General features: G+C 33.6%; 2 protein-coding genes across 2 annotated transcripts; both read right to left on the reverse strand.

The window, feature by feature from the left end:
- Window positions 1–3,727: 3,727 nt before the first annotated feature.
- Window positions 3,728–4,381, reverse strand: LOC141482942 (uncharacterized). The gene has a single exon (XM_074176983.1). The coding sequence runs from the start codon at window positions 4,325–4,327 to the stop codon at window positions 3,728–3,730; it is 600 nt and encodes a 199-aa protein (XP_074033084.1). The 5' UTR covers window positions 4,328–4,381.
- Window positions 4,382–7,106: 2,725 nt separating this feature from the next.
- LOC111507059 (uncharacterized) lies at window positions 7,107–10,060 on the reverse strand. The gene is made up of 4 exons (XM_074176997.1): window positions 9,903–10,060; window positions 9,033–9,231; window positions 8,173–8,819; window positions 7,107–8,030 (listed from the first exon to the last, which is right to left on the reverse strand). Exons 1-4 carry the CDS (start codon window positions 9,915–9,917, stop codon window positions 7,482–7,484), a joined length of 1,410 nt encoding a protein of 469 aa, XP_074033098.1. The 5' UTR covers window positions 9,918–10,060; the 3' UTR covers window positions 7,107–7,481.
- Window positions 10,061–21,050: the final 10,990 nt, after the last annotated feature.

Below are 21,050 nucleotides of genomic sequence, written 5' to 3' on the forward strand. Positions count from 1 at the left end.
ACTTTGTTCTTTCTGGTTAGGGAGAAGTGTTTTCAATAGATTCATTTTACACCATAGGTTCCCAATTCTACTTATCAAGTTTGTCTTGTTATTGAGACTTTTTCAGGATGAGGTTGATTCGTGTTGTAATTGAACTCTTATAAATATATGAAATAGTTTAAATTTTGAAATCAATGATAGTGATGGTGCAACAAGCACAGTAGAAGTTTTCGAGAACTCTCACTAACTTTTGAAGCTGGTACCTCTCTTATTCTAAATATTTTTCAATTATACGCCAACGACCTATAGGAAGAAAATTGCTGAGGTCAATTCATTCCAAGTAAATGCCATTGGCAGAACCTGACATGATATCAAGGCACACAACTCTATCGCCCAAATTTGATCTAAGACCACTTTTTCGTCAGCCTTTTTCAGCTTCAAAACGTTCAGAATAGAGCATATTTCATTGCTCATATATGTGAAGCTTCGTCCCCAAGTATATCCCAAAGATACTAAATTTGCTGGATTGTTGTCTCAAACATCATAAACTTTCCTCATTAAAGAAAATATTTTTATGAAAATTGAGAAATTTAAACTTCTTATGTTTGTACCTCTTGTATTTGTAACTAGGTTAACCGCAGTTTCGTCCTTTAAGGACATTTTCAAATGAATACAATAAACTGAAATTTCAGTTTATTGTATTCGTTTGAAAATGAAATTTCAGTGTATTTTATTCGTTTGGAAATGTCATCATAGGATGAAACTGCAGTAACGTTAGTTAAAAATAAAAGTAGTTAAAAAACATAGAAAGATTCATTTCTCATTGAAACACGTGTCGAGGTGTTAAAAATAACGGTTTCGTGTTGGGATAAAACTCCAGTAGTATTCGCTTTCATGTTAATACGGTTTGAATATCATCCACTGATTTTTACTTCACAAAACGTATCACTATTTGCGAAGATTATATCAGTCAGGATCTTTTGCTATCATTCTGTTGTGAATGAGTAGTATTCGATTTGATTTATTTATTAATACCACTTTATAACGAATATGTGAGTTCTCTATATGATCTTTTTAATTCACATCTATTTGACAACTCAATAATAATTTCGACTAATGATGTAACGGGTGTATCAAATATATAAATATATGTAATACACAACAATCTCCCACGCTTATTGAATTATTTTTTTTTCAACTATATAATCGTTGAGGCGTGATGAAAGTTTAACAGGGCGGCCTGTTCGTCTCAACTCTGTTATGTTGGTTGGTGGATGAGGTATTTGATCATCAGGTAGTTCAATTTGATCTGGTTGAAACACCTCATTTTGAATATTCAGGTTGATTAGCTTGTTCATCTTGCACTGGAATCGACACCAAATCAGTTATACTAAGCTGTTTTGATTGATCTTCATAAGTAACTTCTACTTCCGGTGCGAAAAAGACGGATTTACTGTCTTTTCAAAAAATATCCATCATCGAATTTCACTTGATAGTGAAGAAACCCAAATCTCTTGATAATTTCTTCTGTCTTTCATAACTGTTTATTATTTGTGTAATACCTTGTTTGAACTCTTTCTCCCATGCTGAATTGTCTTGTCTTTTTATTTGATGGTGATGATTTTTCATGATGAACGGGTTCCAAAGCATCCAGCGTGATACGAATCTGTCGATTAAGAAATAGCTCTGATGGTGTCTTCCCATTACACAGTGGTGTTGCTCGATAACGAAAAAGTAGCATAGCAGCAAGTATGTATTTAAGGGTTTGAACGTTACGTTCCGCTAATCCATTTGTAGCTGGGTGTCCTGATGCGATAAATTTTTGAAAAATACCTGCTGATTGGCAAAACTTTTTGAAATGTTCACTGGTGAATATAGTTGCATCATCAAAAACCATAACATCGGAAAATCCATCACGAGCAAATATATCTTGGAGTATATGGAGATGAAGAAGTTGGAGCTGATGTACACGGAACAATCTCAGCCCATTTGGATTTTGCGTCGATAACAACAAGAAAATGATGATTCTGAAACGGTCCTGCATAGGCGATATGTATACGCTGCCAATTATTTTCTGGTTCCATCCAAGGGTACAATGGTGCTCTTGAAGGGTTTGGCTGAGCAGATGCACAGGATGGGCAACTTCTTACCATGCGATCAATGCCTTTATCAATAGATTTCCAGTAAACGTAACGTCTGGGTAATTATTTCATTTTAGTCATCCCAATGTGAGTATGATTAAGCTCTTTCAAAACTGCTGCTTGTAAAGATTAGGTATAACAACACGCTGGTCTTTGAATAACACATCGCAGTCTACAGTGAATTCTGCTTTGCAATTTGAATCCTGTTTGAGATCTTCCAAAAGTGCTGATAGTGTTTCGTCCTTGAGTGTTTTTTTTTCAGCGTTTCATAAGACATTTCTGATGTAGTTATTTGTGAAATGTTCGAATTACATAAATGATGAACTTCGTTATTGATTACTGAATCCATTTGAAGTTTTGCTGAAACTGGCGCCCTTAAAAGGCAATCTACATTTGAATTATCTTTTCCTTTCCCAAAGGATAATGTGTAATTGAATCCAGACAAAAATGTAGTTTATCTTTGAAGTCGAGCTGAAGTCATCTTGGGAATCTTTGATAAAATCTATCCACAGAAAAAATTATGGCCAAGGCTTCTGTATCAAGTTGAGAGTAACCTTGTTCTGCAGAAGTCAAAAACCTTGAAGCAAATACGATAGGCCGTTCATTACCATCCTCAACGTGAGACAATATTCCAGCAACACCATTAGGACTTACGTCGCACGCAAGTTGCACTGGTAACGATGGATTGAAAGAAGTGACTTTCAGACACAAACTGATCTTTGCATGATCTACACATCCATGTATAGAGTTACTTATTTTCAAATTGATTACTTCCTTCCTTTCTTTGGAAGATTCTCTCATCCCTTTTTTTGTATCAGATGGAGTAGTAGAAAGCCAAAAACTTTCTTTCCCAAAAATTAATCACTCCTAAAAATATAACCCCTTCAATTCAAATAAGATTCCTTTTGGCTGGGATTGAATCAAATAGGTGAATGAATGTCATTACGATGCCATCGATGACATAAGCAGGTCAAGCTCATTCCGTGACATTCAAAATCGTAATTCATGGATGAAGTGTGTGTATTTTCTATGATGTTATCCAATTTGGTACTGAAGAGCCTTAGGGCAAGTGTTTTAAGGCGAAACACGTGTATACCAGTTAGGGTGACAGTGTTCCATGTGAGTACAATTTATTACCATCCATTCAAAGTAGAACTCATGTGAATGATATCTGATTCTTATTCCTCCACGAATGTTCGATATACAAACTGAATAGAGAAAAGTATCTTCTGTATAATTCAGTGTTCATAAAGAAGTATTTGTTTCGAAAGAATTTTTTTCTTTCGTGTAATTCAATGTTTATATGAAAGTAGCTGTTTCAGGAGGACTTTCTTTCAGTTTGTGTCTGAAAGTTACTTCTTTGCATGATCTACACATCCATGTATAGAGTTATTTATTTTCAAATTGATTAATCCTTCCTTTCTTTGGAAGATTCTCTCATCCATTTTTTTGTATCAGATGGAGTAGTAAAAAGCCAAAAACTTTCTTTCCCAAAAAATTAATCACTCCTAAAAATATAACCCTTTCAAATCACAATTATTTTCTTACATGATCTGATCTGCTGTGATCTAAAATTCAATCTTATAATCGAATGATCATCAGATTGATCATTTTTTGCCATTATTCATACTGAAACAAGAAAGTAAAAAAATTTCGATAATGTTACCTAGAACAATGTAGGCAAACATGGTCACGTAAACGTCCATTCTTTCAAAGGGGTTGAATGGCAACCAAATCTCGATTGGGAACTTCCTTCCTGGACGAATGAGAACACGAATCGGCCAAGTGAATAGACTTAGTGAATAACAGGTCATGAAAGACACAAATGTTTTTCTGCAAGCAGCCTCTGTTTCTCGGATATACTGTTCCTGGTCCATGAACACCCTTGTGAAAATGTCTTGATTGAGAGCAAATATACTTTCTTTAATGTCGTCAGGATTAAACTTGAATGGTAGGAATTTAAGTACAACCGTCCCTGATACTAGGATAACGAACATACTTTCAGCGACTTTCTCCATATCTGTCTCCCTGCTGATCACAAGATGGGTAATTGGCAGCAATGGAGCCGGAAGGGTGATAACAAAATAGAAGAGAAATGCGTAGAACTTGAACCATTTGCCATATTTCTCCGACGGATAGAGACCACAGATCTTCATAAATAATATATTGTATTTGAAGGAATTCATCACTATATTTGACGTTGTCATTCTCACAAGGTGATGAAATTGTATACATTGTTCTAGGTAACATTATCGAATTTTTTTTACTTTCTTGTTTTGTATGAATAATGGCAAAAAATGATCAATCTGATGATCATTCGATTATAAGATTGAATTTTAGATCACAGCAGATCAGATCATGTAAGAAAATAATTGTGATTTGAAAGGATTATATTTTTAGGAGTGATTAATTTTTTGGGAAAGAAAGTTTTTGGCTTTTTACTACTCCATCTGATACAAAAAAATAGATGAGAGAATCTTCCAAAGAAAGGAAGGATTAATCAATTTGAAAATAAATAACTCTATACATGGATGTGTAGATCATGCAAAGAAGTAACTTTCAGACACAAACTGAAAGAAAGTCCTCCTGAAACAGCTACTTTCATATAAACATTGAATTACACGAAAGAAAAAATTCTTTCGAAACAAATACTTCTTTATGAACACTGAATTATACAGAAGATACTTTTCTCTATTCAGTTTGTATATCGAACATTCGTGGAGGAATAAGAATCAGATATCATTCACATGAGTTCTACTTTGAATGGATGGTAATAAATTGTACTCACATGGAACACTGTCACCCTAACTGGTATACACGTGTTTCGCCTTAAGACACTTGCCCTAAGGCTCTTCAGTACCAAATTGGATAACATTATAGAAAATACACACACTTCAAAATCGTAATTCATGAATGAAGTGTGTGTATTTTCTATAATGTTATCCAATTTGGTACTGAAGAGCCTTAGGGCAAGTGTCTTAAGGCGAAACATCGGTGTATACCAGTGAGGGTGACAGTGTTCCATGTGAGTACAATTTATTACCATTCATTCAAAGTAGAACTCATGTGAATGATATCTGATTCTTATTCCACAACAAATGTTTGATACAAACTGAATAGAGAAAAGTATCTTCTGTATAATTAGTGTTCATATAGAAGTATTTGATTCGAAAGAATTTTTTTTCTTTCGTGTAATTCAATGTTTATATGAAAGTAGCTGTTTCAGGAGGACTTTCTTTCAGTTTGTGTCTGGAAGTTACTTCTTTGCATGATCTACACATCCATGTATAGAGTTACTTATTTTCAAAATTGATTACTTCCTTCCTTTCTTTGGAAGATTCTCTTATCCCTTTTTTTGTATCAGATGTAGTAGTAGAAAGCCAAAAACTTTCTCTCCCAAATTAATCACTCCTGAAAATGTAACCCCTTCAATTCAATCAACAATATGTTGTACACCATATTGTCGTGCGATTTCATGTGAATCATCGCTTTGAATTTGATTAGTCGATTCAGATTTTGTCTTTTTTGCAACTAATGAAGTAATGCAGACCTGCATTACCTTATGCAACAGGACGTGATCAGTCCTGTTGCATAAGGTACATTTGAGTGAGGTTTGGTCAGTGTGACAATATTTTGCGATATGATTGGATTTCTCACACCTAAGACAAATATTCTGCAATCCTAGTGATTCAAGGTTATATTTGCGACTGAGTGGCCTATTATACCTCGATTTTCTATTTCTTGAAGGGATATATGAACGTGAACAGTTGACTATGTTGATGTCAACTGTTGAAGATGACGTCGAAATTGTTTTCTGGGCAATTTTGCTAGCATCAATTTTCGAAGATTCGAGCGCAATTGCTCTCGTAAAAATAGCTTTGAAAGTTTTGCTATCAGACTGAAGTAATTGTTCACGAATGCTATTATCGTATACTTAAGCCACGAATGAATTGAGCTGTCAGGAAGATTTCTGCAACTGATTTCTTGCACTCGCATGTGAATTCACGTCACCTATATTACTCTTAAATGTACTTACAAATTCTGGAATTGATTGTTGTTCATTTTGATAGATTGACAAAAAGTCATGTTGACCAACTAAACATTCTTCATTGGTGCAAGATGTTCTTCCAATAACTTTATCAATTCATCATATGTCAACAGATAAGGAGTTTTAGGAGCTGCCAAAGCTGTAATCATGTTGAAATTTTGAGCACCAATGGAATTTAGTAGCAATTGAGCACAATAAGGCTTATTTGTATTGATCTGATTCATTCGAAGGTAATTCTGGAACCTGCTTTTGTAATTTGAAAACGATTCTTTCTTGTTGTCAAAATTTTCGAAGTTAGCTGAAAGTGTGGTATTCATCACAATTTCTCCCTTGCTTGATGATTCACGGTTTGTCTGACTCTGTGAAATTTGTAGTTAAAAAAGAGTAGATATCATTGCAGTTTGAAATTCTATAAATTCTTTGAACTGTTGGGCATCCATTTTGACTGTTTTCGTTCGATCATTTTTGATTCTTATAATCTTTCTAATTCACCTCGTCGCCAAAACTGTGAATGAGTAGTATTTGATTTGATTTATGTATTAATACCACTTTATAATGAATATGCGACTTCTCTTTATGATCTTTTTAATTGACATATATTTGATAACTTGATGATAATTTCGACTAATGATATGACGGGTGTACCAAATATATAAATATATGTAATACACAACACATTCCAATCAGGGTATTCAGTTTATTTTTCTACTGAAGAAGTTATCAGTGCAACAAAACAATTTTTTGTTAAATCTAGATTCAAAATTTGAAAGTGATTATGTTGAAAAAAACATTCACTTTTCATTGTCATTCGTCATCTTATAAAAAATATAATATTTTTATATCAATAATTCATTCGAATGATCGTGTTTTCTTTCCACTTAGGAACTCTGAATGATCCGAAAATCTGAAATACAATTTTGGTAATTGATAAGACATCATTGAAATAAATACAATTTATTGTACTCAACAAAATTTTTCAATTTTTTTGTCCTCGTTCGAAAATATTTCTGATTGATTTTGATCAATTTGTTTTTGTTGACTCATTGAATCGAATACATCAATTTTCCATTGTACATGAGAATTATACCCAATTCACAATTATGTGCTCGTTTTCATGATAATGTGCATGCTATTTCAAAATGTGACTATTCTTCCGAATATAATCTAACACAATCCGTGATTGAGTTGTATTTGAATTTTGAATATCAATATTCTGTTTATTCAGAAATTATACAGTGTGATGAACATTATCAATCTAACGTTATAAATATCAGAAATTGGGTATATCGTTTAGTGATTGACTGAATTGGTTTTTACAAAGATTTGCTGTGGAATCGTTCAATAGAAACAGGAGTGGATGAGTGGACGACCCCGGAGTTCCAATTTCCGCTGGATCCAGAATTCCATCCGCTACTGTAGGACGAAGCACCACCGATCAATCCGCTGCTGGACAATCCACTGGCTGATAATCCACCACCGACTAATCCATCACTAATCAATCCACCGCTGGATAACCCGCCGCTGGACAATCCACTGCTGACAATTCCACCGCTGGAGAATCCACTGCCCTCTAGACCACCGCTGGAATATCCACCACTGGAATATCCACCACTGACCAATCCACCACTGACCAATCCACCACTGACCAAGCCACCATTCGCTAATCCACCACTCGCTAATCCACCTCCAACTACTCCTGCGTTGATTGGGTGGTTTTTGATCAATCCATGGTCAACATTCTTGTAAGTGTGAACGTATTTGCGTTCTTTGACATATACTGGAGTGGGTACTCTCACTTGTACGGGTGTTGGTACTTGGACTGTGTAGGGTTGTGGTACTGATACTGGTACAGAGACTGGTACCTGAAAATGTAATATTGAAATCAGTTCCAGTTCATGATTAGTAATACATTGATGTGATTTGAAAAATAAAAATGTTAGTTCAAGCCTTATGACTATCTATGAATATGAATATCTCACAGACAACAACAAAAGTAATGCTTACTTTGACAAATACTCGTTTTTCTACTTCGACTGGTACTGGTTTGGAAACCTCAACAGGGTATGGCCTTGGTACTTCTACGGGAACTCTGACTTGTACTGGTACAGGTACAGGTTTTGGAACTTTCACCTCATATGGTCTGGGAACTTCCACTGGAACCCTAACATGTACAGGCACTTGATAAGGTCTTGGTACTTCTACAGGTACGGGGTGTGGCACAGGTACAGATTTGGTAACAGTTACAGGGTAAGGTTGTGGTACTTTGATTGGGACGTGTTGAGATGATTGGCGATATTCATGGGTGTGGGGAATTGGTCCGACGTGGCGTGATCCAAGTGCAGATGATATAGCGCTACTGAGTCCGTAGGTGGATACTCCTCCAATTCCGTACCCGGATGCGCCACCAAGTCCGTAGCTTGATGCTCCACCAAGTCCGTAGCTTGATGCTCCACCAATTCCGTAGCTGGATACACCTCCAAGACTGTAACCCGATGCTCCACCAAGCCCGTAGCTGGATACAGCACCGAGTCCGTTACTGGAAGCTCCACCGAGTCCCAAACCATATGCGCTACCAACTCCTAAACCGGATGCGCTGCCAAATTCCAATCCAGATGCGCTACCAAGTCCCAAACCGGCTGCACTACCAAGACCTATTGAAATGTATACGAAAAAGTTGTTTACTCTTTTCCGAAAAGACTATTAAACTAAAGTTCGAAATAACGATTGTATTTTGAGTCAATTTTCAGAATTTAATGATGATAAGTGGTATTGATTCATAGATATGACTTTTATGTCAACTTCAAATATTTATTATTATTCATTCTTCTTAGGAAAACTCTTTCTTGGTTTACTGATCTACCCACCTCCACTTCCGTAGACTGAATGTGTCGAAATCCCACTAAGTCCGCTGATTCCACTCAGTCCACTTATTCTTTCAATTCCTACGCTATGGAGACCACTGAAGTCATGACCAAGACTGCGTTTGGGTTTTTCAGCTGATTTGAGTTCAGCCTTTTTGTTCTCAGCAGCATTAACAGCTGATAGAGCAAGAAGTGCAACACACTGTAAGAGGTAATTGTATTGTATATACGAAGTATATCATTAGTTCAAAATTCTAAGATATTTTTGATGATGTTGTATTGCAGCAGTTTTCTGAAATGTCTCAATTTCTTCTTTGCATTGTTAATAGATTATCTAGTACAGATTTCTCGTTCCTTGTCATTGAGTTTAAATGTTCAAGATCAACTGTAGTGATTGAAAATTTCCTGTTTTGATCTCTTTTCAATATTTTTTTCATCATTTTAACCATTTTACGTACCTACTTTAAAATTAAACAAATTTCACAGTAATGGATTCATGCTTGGATTTATGTCAAAGATATTTTGGAAACTGAGACAGAATAATAAATTCTAGAAAATTGAAAAATAAATTGAAGAATCATTACTTCATCACTCGTAGTTAGAAGTATTGATGCTTCTGAATATCGAAATTGTTCTTGATTTTTTTTATTCGATTCGAAATATGGAGAGAATTGTTTTTTTTTTGGATATAGCATTGAAATTTTTGATTTTACAATATTCTGAATCGAGCTGTTGAAATCAAATGCAATGGTATGAGGTCTCATTCAGTGAACATAATATTTTGATTTGCTATGTTTCAACCTCATCGAAAAATATTCAGTAATCACAACACATCATAATATCTTCTCGTACACTGTACATCCAACTACTCACCAAGAAGACCCTCATTTCTGCTGAGTCGAGTGAACTACTGATGTTTGAAACGATCCGTGTTCTTTTTATATTGTATATCAAATATTCGTAGAGATTCCGAAGGACGATCACTACCAGATCAAGATTACCTTTTTAAATAATTCAGTTTGATCATCTGCATATACCGGCATCTACAGATTACTTTTACCCGTTTCTATTTCAGTTTTATGTTAAGTTTTGTATTTTCACGGTAACTGTTATTTGAGATATGGGCTGAAACATTTGGGAATTCCAACTATTTTTCAGAATAATCCGTTTTGAACTCTTTTGAAAATTTGTCAGATATCATTAGGTGGAATGAAGTATCTCATGAGTTGAAATATAACATCACATTCACGTTAGATCATGATTTTTTCATTCACCCAATTATGAATTTCAGTTTGGTGACATAAAAAAGCAAATGTCAAGTAACCCCAATTCTTTGCTCAAATCAGTGGCATTATTTTGTATTTTTTGAAATAGATTTTTCGTATACAGACATATTCGAGCAAGATATTCTTGAAGAATTTTAGAAAACATTTGAGATCAAATAAATGGGAAACTGAGAAACCAAGATTTCCCAGAGCAACGTAACGTATCAAAGTAAGGTTTATATATATATATATATATATATATATATATATATATATATATATACGGTATATACCGTGTGATTCAGAAGTTATTTCAAAAATGTCGTAAAAGGGATCTATTCAACAGTTTCCATTTCAAATGAAAACTAATTTGAAAAGTATGTTTTATTAAAGAGATGTTTTGGAAATTTTTCGTTTAACAGTTTGACCAATAACATTTTTGTGATATTGGCAAACAATTTTGTTTAAGTGGAACATTTCATATTTTATTTCACATTCATATTCATCATGAAACGTTTCTTTGGAGAACATGGAGCTGCATGAGAATATACCTAAGCGATACGAAGTTATACCTTTTCTCATTTTTTATTGTAATTTTATAGGAAATTTGAGGTCGAGACTTAGGGTACTATCAAAACCGAAAGTATGATGTAAATAATTGTACAAATTTTTTTCTATGAGTGATTCCAATGATTTGAGTTTGTGTTCGATAATAGTTTTTACGTTATCAGCAGGTGATTGGTTAACTCAGGTCTATTACCATAACAGGCGTTTTATATTGTGAACAAACTAGGAGACTGGGAACCGTTTTCAACAATATACGTAGTTTAGCAGAAATTTCAAATATAGAAGTTAGTTGAACATTCAACATAAAATTGGCACTTCGAGCCGGATTGAGTTGTGATGTCCATTTTTTAATTCTACGGGTGACAGTACAACAGGTGAGCAGCAGAACAACAAATCGGGTCCAAATCATAAAGAATTTAACTCAAAAGCGCAGTGTGAAACTGTTGGAGGCGAGAGGGTAACATTTCCATAGGGTAGGAGACAAGCGACATTACAGGTCATCACAAAAGTGAAAACATTTTTGGATGGAATAAGATAACATATAAGGGCACGAATTCACAAACCATTGATATTTTCATTACTCCTGAGATTGCCGGGGTTTTCCAGAGGCTAGTCGAACAATTCATATGACTTATTGTCAGAAGTAAATTCAGTTGGAGTTCTGTTTTTGGTCTTCGTAAGTGGATGTCAAACACGTGGGAAGTTCTTTCTGATGAAGCAGAAAATAGCATAGGAATTGAATATTACATGTCGGAGGGTGAGAAGTTGAAAAGGTTAGGTCTGTTGTGGAATTCCATTGAAGATGTTTTATATTTTTACAAATTACACTGTAATCAATTTGATCTTCACCAACTTAATTTCCAAAAATATGACATGTTTTGTTATCACAGTAACTTTTATATAGGATGTTATTCACTACAAAAAAACTACTGTGATAGCAAAACATGTGATATTCTTTGAAATAAAGTACGTGAAGATCAAATCGTTTCCAGTCTAGTGTTCAATCGAGCCATTCATTTGACTTATTGTCAGGGGCAAATTCAGTTGAAAAGGCTAGGATGATCAAATATCAAGTCAGTGATATTTTTAGGAGTCTTGTTCTCGGACCATCGTAAGTGGATGTTAAACACGAGGAAAGTTCTTTTCGATGAAGCAGAAAATAGTTGAATATTACATCTCGGAGGCTAACACGTCAAAAATGTTGGATCTGTTGTAGAATTCCATTGAAGTTCTTTTATACTTCCACAAATTACACCAGAAACAATTTGATATCCACAAACATCATTTCCAAAAATATCACGACATGTTTTGATATCGCAGTAAAAAACTACTGTGACAGTAAAACATGTGATATTTTTGAAAATGAATTTTGTGAAGATACAATCGTTTCCTGTGTAGTTTGTGAAATTTCAGTCAGAAAAAAAGATGTTTTATATTATAAAATCATGATTGAGAAATATGAAACTATGGTAATGAAGAGAACAATTTTCTCAACAACATCGCAGATTTTTTATCTCTTAGGTTGAGTGGGGGGTCATGTTGTAGTTACGGCAAAAATTATTATGCAACAGTTATGGAAATCCAGATGCATACCTGATGCAAGTAGTAGAATAGAATAGAATAAAAGAATAGAATAGTTTATTAACTACGTTACATTTTCATGTTTGTAGCAAGTCAAGTGTATAGACTTTCTTGAATAAACATATAAAACAGAGAAGTAAATTGTAAAAAAATGTAAAAATATTAAGCAATGCAGGGGTTGCCTACGTACATATATAAACAAATATATATTCATCTATGATAGTGGGGGTATTTACAAACTTCCACAGTACAATCGATACCGGTGAGTATGTTTCATCTCGAGAAGACATAGCTGACGTGAACTGTCCTAAAATGATCGTAGTATTCCGAGATTGAGTAAAAACATTGACTGAGTAGCATTTCCTTGATGGCTCTTTTGAATTTGGTGATACTAAGCTCTTTAAAGTTATTTGGCAGAGAGTTGAAAAGATTATAATCAACAGAATTCATTATTGATCTGGTCAAATGATAACGTCATGTTCTTACCTTGTCCGTATTTCTCGTGAAGTGTTGGTGTATGTCAGACTGTTTCATGCAAGTAGTATGCAAAAATCATGTTTTTCGGATGTTTCTGAAGCTGCGTACGGTGCTGCAGTGTAAATTCGATTAACGGTCGCATATGGTCACCATTATATTCGACTTTTATGTAACAAATCGATAGTTTGGTAAAAAAAGGTAGGCAGGCTCTGAACATACACTTTAGCACAGTTCAGTTCTGAACTGATTCTGGGATCACGTTGACATGACTCTTGAAGGAACCTTCCCAATGAATGACCTTCGTTGTCAATTGAATTTCTGAGATTGAAGACCACATACAAATCAGCAACTAGTCGTTTGTTACTTTAGGGAAAAATCCTGCTGATATCATATCCAGAGATTCTGATTCCACAAATTACTATAGTTTTCATATGGTGACTTGGCTCTTAGTAGCCTGAATTGAAAAAAGTTTCTGGTCAAAGAAGTAATATTTTGATGACGAATTGGGGATTCCATATCGGAAGACGGTGAAAAAAAAATTTTCGTACAGTGCACGTTGAATTTCATTCAAAAGTATTCTAGTTTTCCAAAACTAAGGAGGTTATCGGCATATTGTTAACGGTTCTTCAAAAATTATAAAACGCAAACTATGAATGGACAGATTCGTTATTTTATGGAACTTCATAACCCTATCCATGATAACAATTGAAAATGTGTAATTAGTATTATAAATCACAGCATGCCACGCGGCTAGGGCATATCTTTCATCGGCTGAGATTGATGAGGCTTGACATCCAGTCTTATCACACTAGTATAGAGGCAATGCTTCCAGAAAGAGATGAGAGCGTTGAAAAAATGAGGATCCGTTACATGAAGCGAGAAAACTGATTTCGCTGAACCCATTTTCAAGTGAAGGTGGTATAATTTGAGTAGGGGGCGGCTAAGTAAGGCAAGCCTAGAAATCAATTAAAAACATTCTGCCATAATATCTCCCAAGTATTCATGAAATATTTCAGAAGATTCATCGCAAGGAGAGAATACGTTCATGATATCTATTCAGATAACGGTATGAATTTTGTTGAGGGACACGAAAAACTGCCGGAACTTTACAAATCATTGCGAAACAAAAATTTAGAGCGAATTTTCTGAATATTCCGTACAAAATGTGATTGAAAGCCATTTTATTCCTCCTCAGGGACCTAATTTTGTAGGTTTGGGTTGCGGCTATAAAATTCATTGAATAACATTTACGAATATTTTTTTTGGGTAGTGAAAAAACAATTTTCGATGACGGATGCGTGTCTAAATTCCCGCCCACTGACACACTTTCTCGATGTTCCCATGGACCTAAACGCGCTCACGCCGGGACATTTTCTCATAGTATCACCACAGACTGATTTTTGATACGAAAAATGAAGTCGTATCAAAATGTATTTCAATCTAACCCAGATAGTCTAACATTTTTGGACCAAGTGATCCAGGGAATACCTGCCCAGTACAAATGGCAAATCGAATCAGTAAGTTGCACGGTTCAACAAGGAGACATGGTTGTCATCAGAGAGAATAACTCGTCTCCTCAATGTTGGGCTAAGAGAGAGTCATCAATCTTCACTAGGGCAGTGACGTTATAATGCAAGTGGTGACAGTTCGTACATGAAAGAATTTACTGAAAGGCGCGCTTTCTATCGATTAAATAACAGTGAGAAAATTTGGCTAGTTTACTCCAAACTTGTTAGTACATAATCTCAAATACCTATGCTAATGTAGTTTTTCTATTGAAACCTGAAGCTTTTGAAGGCGACGGCAGCTTAATGCTCACAGCTACCATTTCATGAAAGCAGTTCACTCCTTCACTCCCAAGTTTCAAGTAAATATCTATATGGTGAAATCTCCTGACCTCAGCAGGTGATTGGTGTACTGAGAGCTATCACCATAACCGGCATTTCATATTGCAAGAATTGAACTTCATGATCGCTGAAAAGAAGAAAGCTCTGAGAAAACTGCAATTGAACTGAAAGAGGGCAATTCAATGGCCGTCGATAAGTTAGATGCCTTTAGTTCTTTTGCTTCTGAATTTTTGAGAGATATTAAATATTTCAGAGATTATAGATATATAAGCAACATTGTTCATAGTATTCCGTGCAATCATGTGATAAGATATATGTTGGTCAAACTTCGCGATCATTAAGTACTAGAATCATTTCGCACAAAAGTGACTGTAGATTTCACACAGAAAGATGTTCTTTAGCAGACCATGTGAATAAGTTTGACCAACATATGGATTATAACTCAATAAAAGTGTTATCAATCTCAGTTGAGAGGTCCTTTCTAGAAATGTCCTACATTTTTGAGAACAACAATTGTATGAACAAAAGAACAGACATTAATCATCTAAGTGAAATTTATTACTACTTATTGACGCTAGTCAAGAACTTTCACAATAATAATATCAATTTGAACAATTCCATTCTATAATTCAGATCTCAATTTCAAACCAATCATAGTAATTTCAAACAGAACTAATTTTACATTGTAAACTACAGTTGGTACTCCTAGTGACATTTAAGACCTTCTACCACATGTCAGTAGTCAGTCTGTTTAATTTCAAAATTCTAACCCGGAACTCGATCATTTAAATCTTGCACACACGGTGTCAACGACGGTCTGAACGAAATATATTTCAACAAATAAATTTTCAATCATTCAGAATTGTAAATCAATTTTCATCTTCATCAATGTCTCATCAGTTTTTCTTCAACATCGATGTAACCATCCTCACATAAGATGAAAGTCATGAGCATGTAATATTTTTTATTTTACTGTACAACTTATATTATTGTAGTTTCCCTGATGATGGAAATAAAATTTTCTGAAAATTCTCAACTATATATTTATATATATATATATATATATATATATATATATATATATATATATATATATATATATATATGCTGAACTGGTTTTTCCGGGTATTTGATCCGTGTATGTGATATTATCTCTAATTTCAATTTAGGGATAATATCACATACACGCATCAAATACCCGGAAAAACCAGTTCAGCATATTCCTATCCATGAAAACTTCAGATTTCATATTTATATATATATATATATATATATATATATATATATATATATATATATATATATATATATATATAAACAGTGGTTAATAATCGGACATAGCACTCAAGAAAGTGGCAAACTATATACACGTGTTTCGGGCTTTTGGCCCATCATCAGTATGGTGCAGCCAAGTGTAAGGATGGGCAACACTTTTTCCAAAAGATAGAAATACAAATGCACGGAGCTACCAGAAGGATCCAACTGCACATTTGTGATTTCATTTGATAGATCTTGTGTATACAAGAAAACTATCAAAATCACCACGGAAGCAGCTATAGCTGCGAGACATCCGGGTCCAGGAAATTATACAAATATGAATGTTATTGAGTGTCTTGATATAGAAACAGAAGTTAATAATCGGACATAGCACTTAAGAAAGTGGCTAACCATATACACGTGTTTTGGGCTTTTGGCCCATCATCAGTATGGTGCAGCCAAGTGTAAGAATGGGCAACACTTGGTTACCAGAAGAAAGAAATACATATATATATATATATATATATATATATATATATATATATATATATATATATATATATATATATATATATATATATATATATATATATATATATGGCGTGTCAGTTGAAAGACACGCCAGATGAAGCCATTGTATGGCGAAACACGTGTTGCGTTTTTGTAAAACAATTTAGTGAAAATCTCACAATAAAGTGTTTTTGGAATACGTTAGTTATGGATTTTCATCAAGTATCGGCCGATTCCATCATATAAATAGTCATTAGCTTCTTCTGAGTAGGGTCTGTTACTAACTCTCTAAGCTACACCTGGGAGCATCATGGCTATTTGTAGTTCCGCCAGCCATGTTACGTAGGAGAATCAATCCACCTTCAATTAGATAAATAATAAATGGAGGGAGAATCTGAAAGCAATTATTCATTTAATAATTAATAACGAAGTTTGACTTCGTGATAATTAGCTATTGAATGTATGGTTCGAATTCTCTGTTTATATACCGGGTACCAACGAAATCACATATAACACATGTGGCCATTTCTATCGAATATAGCATGACGTCGCATACAGAAATACTGTCAAACTCGATGTAGGACGCTAACGTCAAAGTTTGCTTAGTTTTTGAATAAAAGTTTTAAAATTGAAGTTTTTGATTCACCCACGTACTTTTTATCAATTTTGTTTAATCGCCATTGTTTATATCATTTATTTCGAAAATCTAAATAGAAATTAGTATTTTTTGAACTTCGACTTCGAAATGACTCTGTTATACTACGAAAAAGGTGTCGCAGATAGTAATCAGTTTATTTTTCTCTGCCTGTGAAAAAGTGAACGTGTCAAAGCTCTCATTATGGGATAATAACTTCATAAAAATCACACTTTTCACCGGTACAGATACATGAACAGCACAGTATCATTTTTTGTAGTAAAAGAGGTACACTTCGATGTCGAAGTTCAGAAAATACCACTTCCTATTTAGATTTTTGAGATACATGAAGTGAAAATTGGCATATAACAAAAGTCCCTAAAGAGTTCGTTGATAAGTGAGAAATTTCAATTGTTGACTTTTATTCAAAAAGTGAGAAAATTTCGTCGTTAGTTTCTCTTTATATCGAGTTGTTTGACGTCATAGCACCGACTTATTCGAATAGAAATGGCCACATGTCTTATATCGTTGAAAAAAGATTTTCATTTCTGATCAACTGGTTGAAAAACTATACATACAGAGTCCTATTGGACTCGCCGGCGCGCGGTGATCTATTCATTAGCCTATTGAGAATACCTTCACGAAGTGAAAACAATTCTAGGGTTTCAGTTTTTCAATTAACAGGGTTTTTATGTTAACCTTTAGTTCATAAAAAATTATTAACTAACAAATGCATAATCAATGGAAAAATTGAGATACAAGTTTTTTTATCGCGGATTATTGTTCATTGACGTATATCAAAACTACATGAATTTTTTCATTCCTCAAAAAAAAAGGTTTGAACTTTTTTTTAGCATATTTGATGATCTTTTCTGTTTTTTTTTTAATTTGAAAATTTTGAGTACTATTCGAGATATTCAGAAAAAAACAAACACCAATTTTTTTTAACTAATTTGTTTATGACTTTCGTAATTTGTTTCAGTGCCTTTTCGAACTCATCCTTAAACTTTTTATGTGACAATATGAATATAATGATAGCTTGATGGTAATTTTCGGAGACTATATGAAAATTTAAGAAGAAAATGGTACATGAACTAGACTATTTATCTCATTCCTGCCAAGTTATTGAGTTATTGGTAAATAATTGGAAAAGTATCTTTAAGTTTTTTGAATGAAATGAAGGATCAGAAATCTGTAAAATGCGGTTCTTCATTTGTTTGACCAAGTTGATTTTCGTTGATTGATTTCGTTGATTGATTTCGTTGAACTACTGGCCATATCACAATACTGAATTTTCAATAACTTAACTATATACAACTTCCCTAAGGCAGGGCTTTACTTCATTTCAATAATAAATTTTCATGTTTTTGAAATACATATACAACTTCTCTGAGGCAGGGTTTTACTTCATTCTAATGAATAATTGTATGCTTTTGACATTGGGTTTTCTCATTAATAATCTCACAAAACAGCAGTTGACTCTGATCACACTTGCACCATAACTTTTCTCTTTTGTTCCACTCTGAAACATAAACTTACAAACGAACGATCTTTCAAATTGATTGGATTTCACCAGTGAAATTATAATTTCAAACCATAACGATTTTATTATGTAAATTTAAATAATCTTCCTTGTATCAATGAGGAGTCAAAACTTTCTTTTGATCTGATAACTTGTTTTATTTTATTGACATGTTTCAACTATTTAAATGTAACATTCTTTTCGACACGGCCATCCTCACCAACAGTAAGTTTGAGCCTTTTTGTAACAAATTTTATATTATTGCATCACATTTTTTGTAGCTTTTCCTTGATAATGATAATAAATCTCATCGAAATATTGGAATAACTTGTGTTATAAGAGTAGATTTCCGTTCTGCTGATCTCCCAAAGATAGTTCCCAAGTTTTGTATATATATATATATATATATATATATATATATATATATATATATATATATATATATATATATATATATATGGAAAGAGAAGTTAATATCGGACATAGCACTCATGAAAGTGGCAAACCATAGACACGTGTTTCGGGCTTTTGGCCCATCATCAGTATGGTGCAGCCAAGTGTAAGGATGGGCAACACTTGGTTACCAAAAGATAGAAATACAAATATATATATATATATATATATATATATATATATATATATATATATATATATATATACAAATATAAAAGTTATTGAGTGTCTTGATATAGAAACACGCAGATGTCACGCAGGTAGCTATAGCTGCCTCCTTGGTGATTTTGATAGTTTTCTTGTGAACACGAGATCTATCAACTGAAACCACAAATGTGTGGTTAGCTCCTGTTGGTGGCTCCGTGCATTTGTATTTCTATCTTTTGGTAACCAAGTGTTGCCCATCCTTACACTTGGCTGCACCATACTGATGTTGGGCCAAAAGCCCGAAACACGTGTCTATGGTTTGCCACTTTCATAAGTGCTATGTCCGATATTAACTTCTGTTTCTATATATATATATATATATATATATATATATATATATATATATATATATATATATATATAACGTAGGGAATGAATCGGGTATAGCAGTCAGAGGCAGAAAGATTGTAAAACTCTTTTTTCTGTTCAAGTTTTCGAGGCGTTTATTGTCTCTTCATCGGGAACTCTACAACAATTATTGAATAAAACAAAGGGTATGGACAACGTGTTCATACTTACGAAAATGAGGTTAAAATGAAGTTAACAAATAGGTAACAAAGAGGATCCTCATATTTGTATGTCAAGATTAAAATTGGTTAAAAATATGTAACATTCCGTAAAAATTTTGCGATATGTGATGATTGCACAAATGATATCTTTTGATAAAATTTTTACATTATTATAGTTCATATTATGCCTTGTTTGATTAATATGTTCGCCTAAGGCACATCTGTGTGGAGCTAATCTGCTATCGCTTTTATGTGAGGTAATAAGGTCTTTCAAAATTCTGGAAGTTTGACCAATGTATATGCTGTCACAATTTTGACAAGGGATAGAATATATAACATTTGATTGGTGAGTAAGAGGTGTTTTGTCATTTATTTTGGTAAAGATAGAATTGATGGATAGAGCGGTTTTATAGGCAATTTCAAAGTTATTATCATTATTAAATTTGTTCAAAATTTTTACAAGTTTAGGTGTTACCTCTTTTATATATGGAAGTGATACAAAACGTGGCGATACAGGAACTATGCCAGAAGTATTGCTATTCAAAATATTATTATTATCATCATTAATTATTAATATTTCATTGAATAAAGACGGAGTACTAAACAGTATTTTATTCAATAAAGGTTCTGGATATGAATTATTTTTAAACAACTTGAAAAGAATATGTAAATTTTTTTGATGGAAAGAACAATCGGAAATACAGAGTATACGTTGTTTCATCTGTTTTATCAAATTAACTTTCATGGATTGTTTGTGGCATGAATGATAATTCATAAATCTACCCGAATTAACTGGTTTTCTATACCAATCTATTAGGATAGTATTATCAGTTGTTCGATGAAATTTGGTATCCAAGAAAGGAACACTTTTGAAACAATGTCTAGTAAATCGTCCATCACGTATATAGCTAAACTTGGGCTTATTTTTGCACCCATTGGAGTACCAAAGGTTTGTTTGTAAAATTGAATATTAAATGTGGAGAATGTATTATTAAATAAGAAACTTATGGATTCAAGAAAATTTTCCTTACTGAATGAGCAATCCTGGCTGATACGGTTCCAACTTCTATCCACGGCTCTTAAACATGACTCTAAATATACATTCCTAAACAAAGATACAACATCTAAACTTGCTATGACATATCCCTCGGGGAGTTTCATTTTATTAAATAAATTAAATACTTCAAAAGAG

The sequence above is a fragment of the Leptinotarsa decemlineata genome, unplaced genomic scaffold (assembly GCF_025532065.1).
Source record: "Leptinotarsa decemlineata unplaced genomic scaffold, Ldec_3_MD MMD2_tig00002159_RagTag_RagTag, whole genome shotgun sequence".
Taxonomy (NCBI): Eukaryota; Metazoa; Arthropoda; class Insecta; order Coleoptera; family Chrysomelidae; genus Leptinotarsa; species Leptinotarsa decemlineata.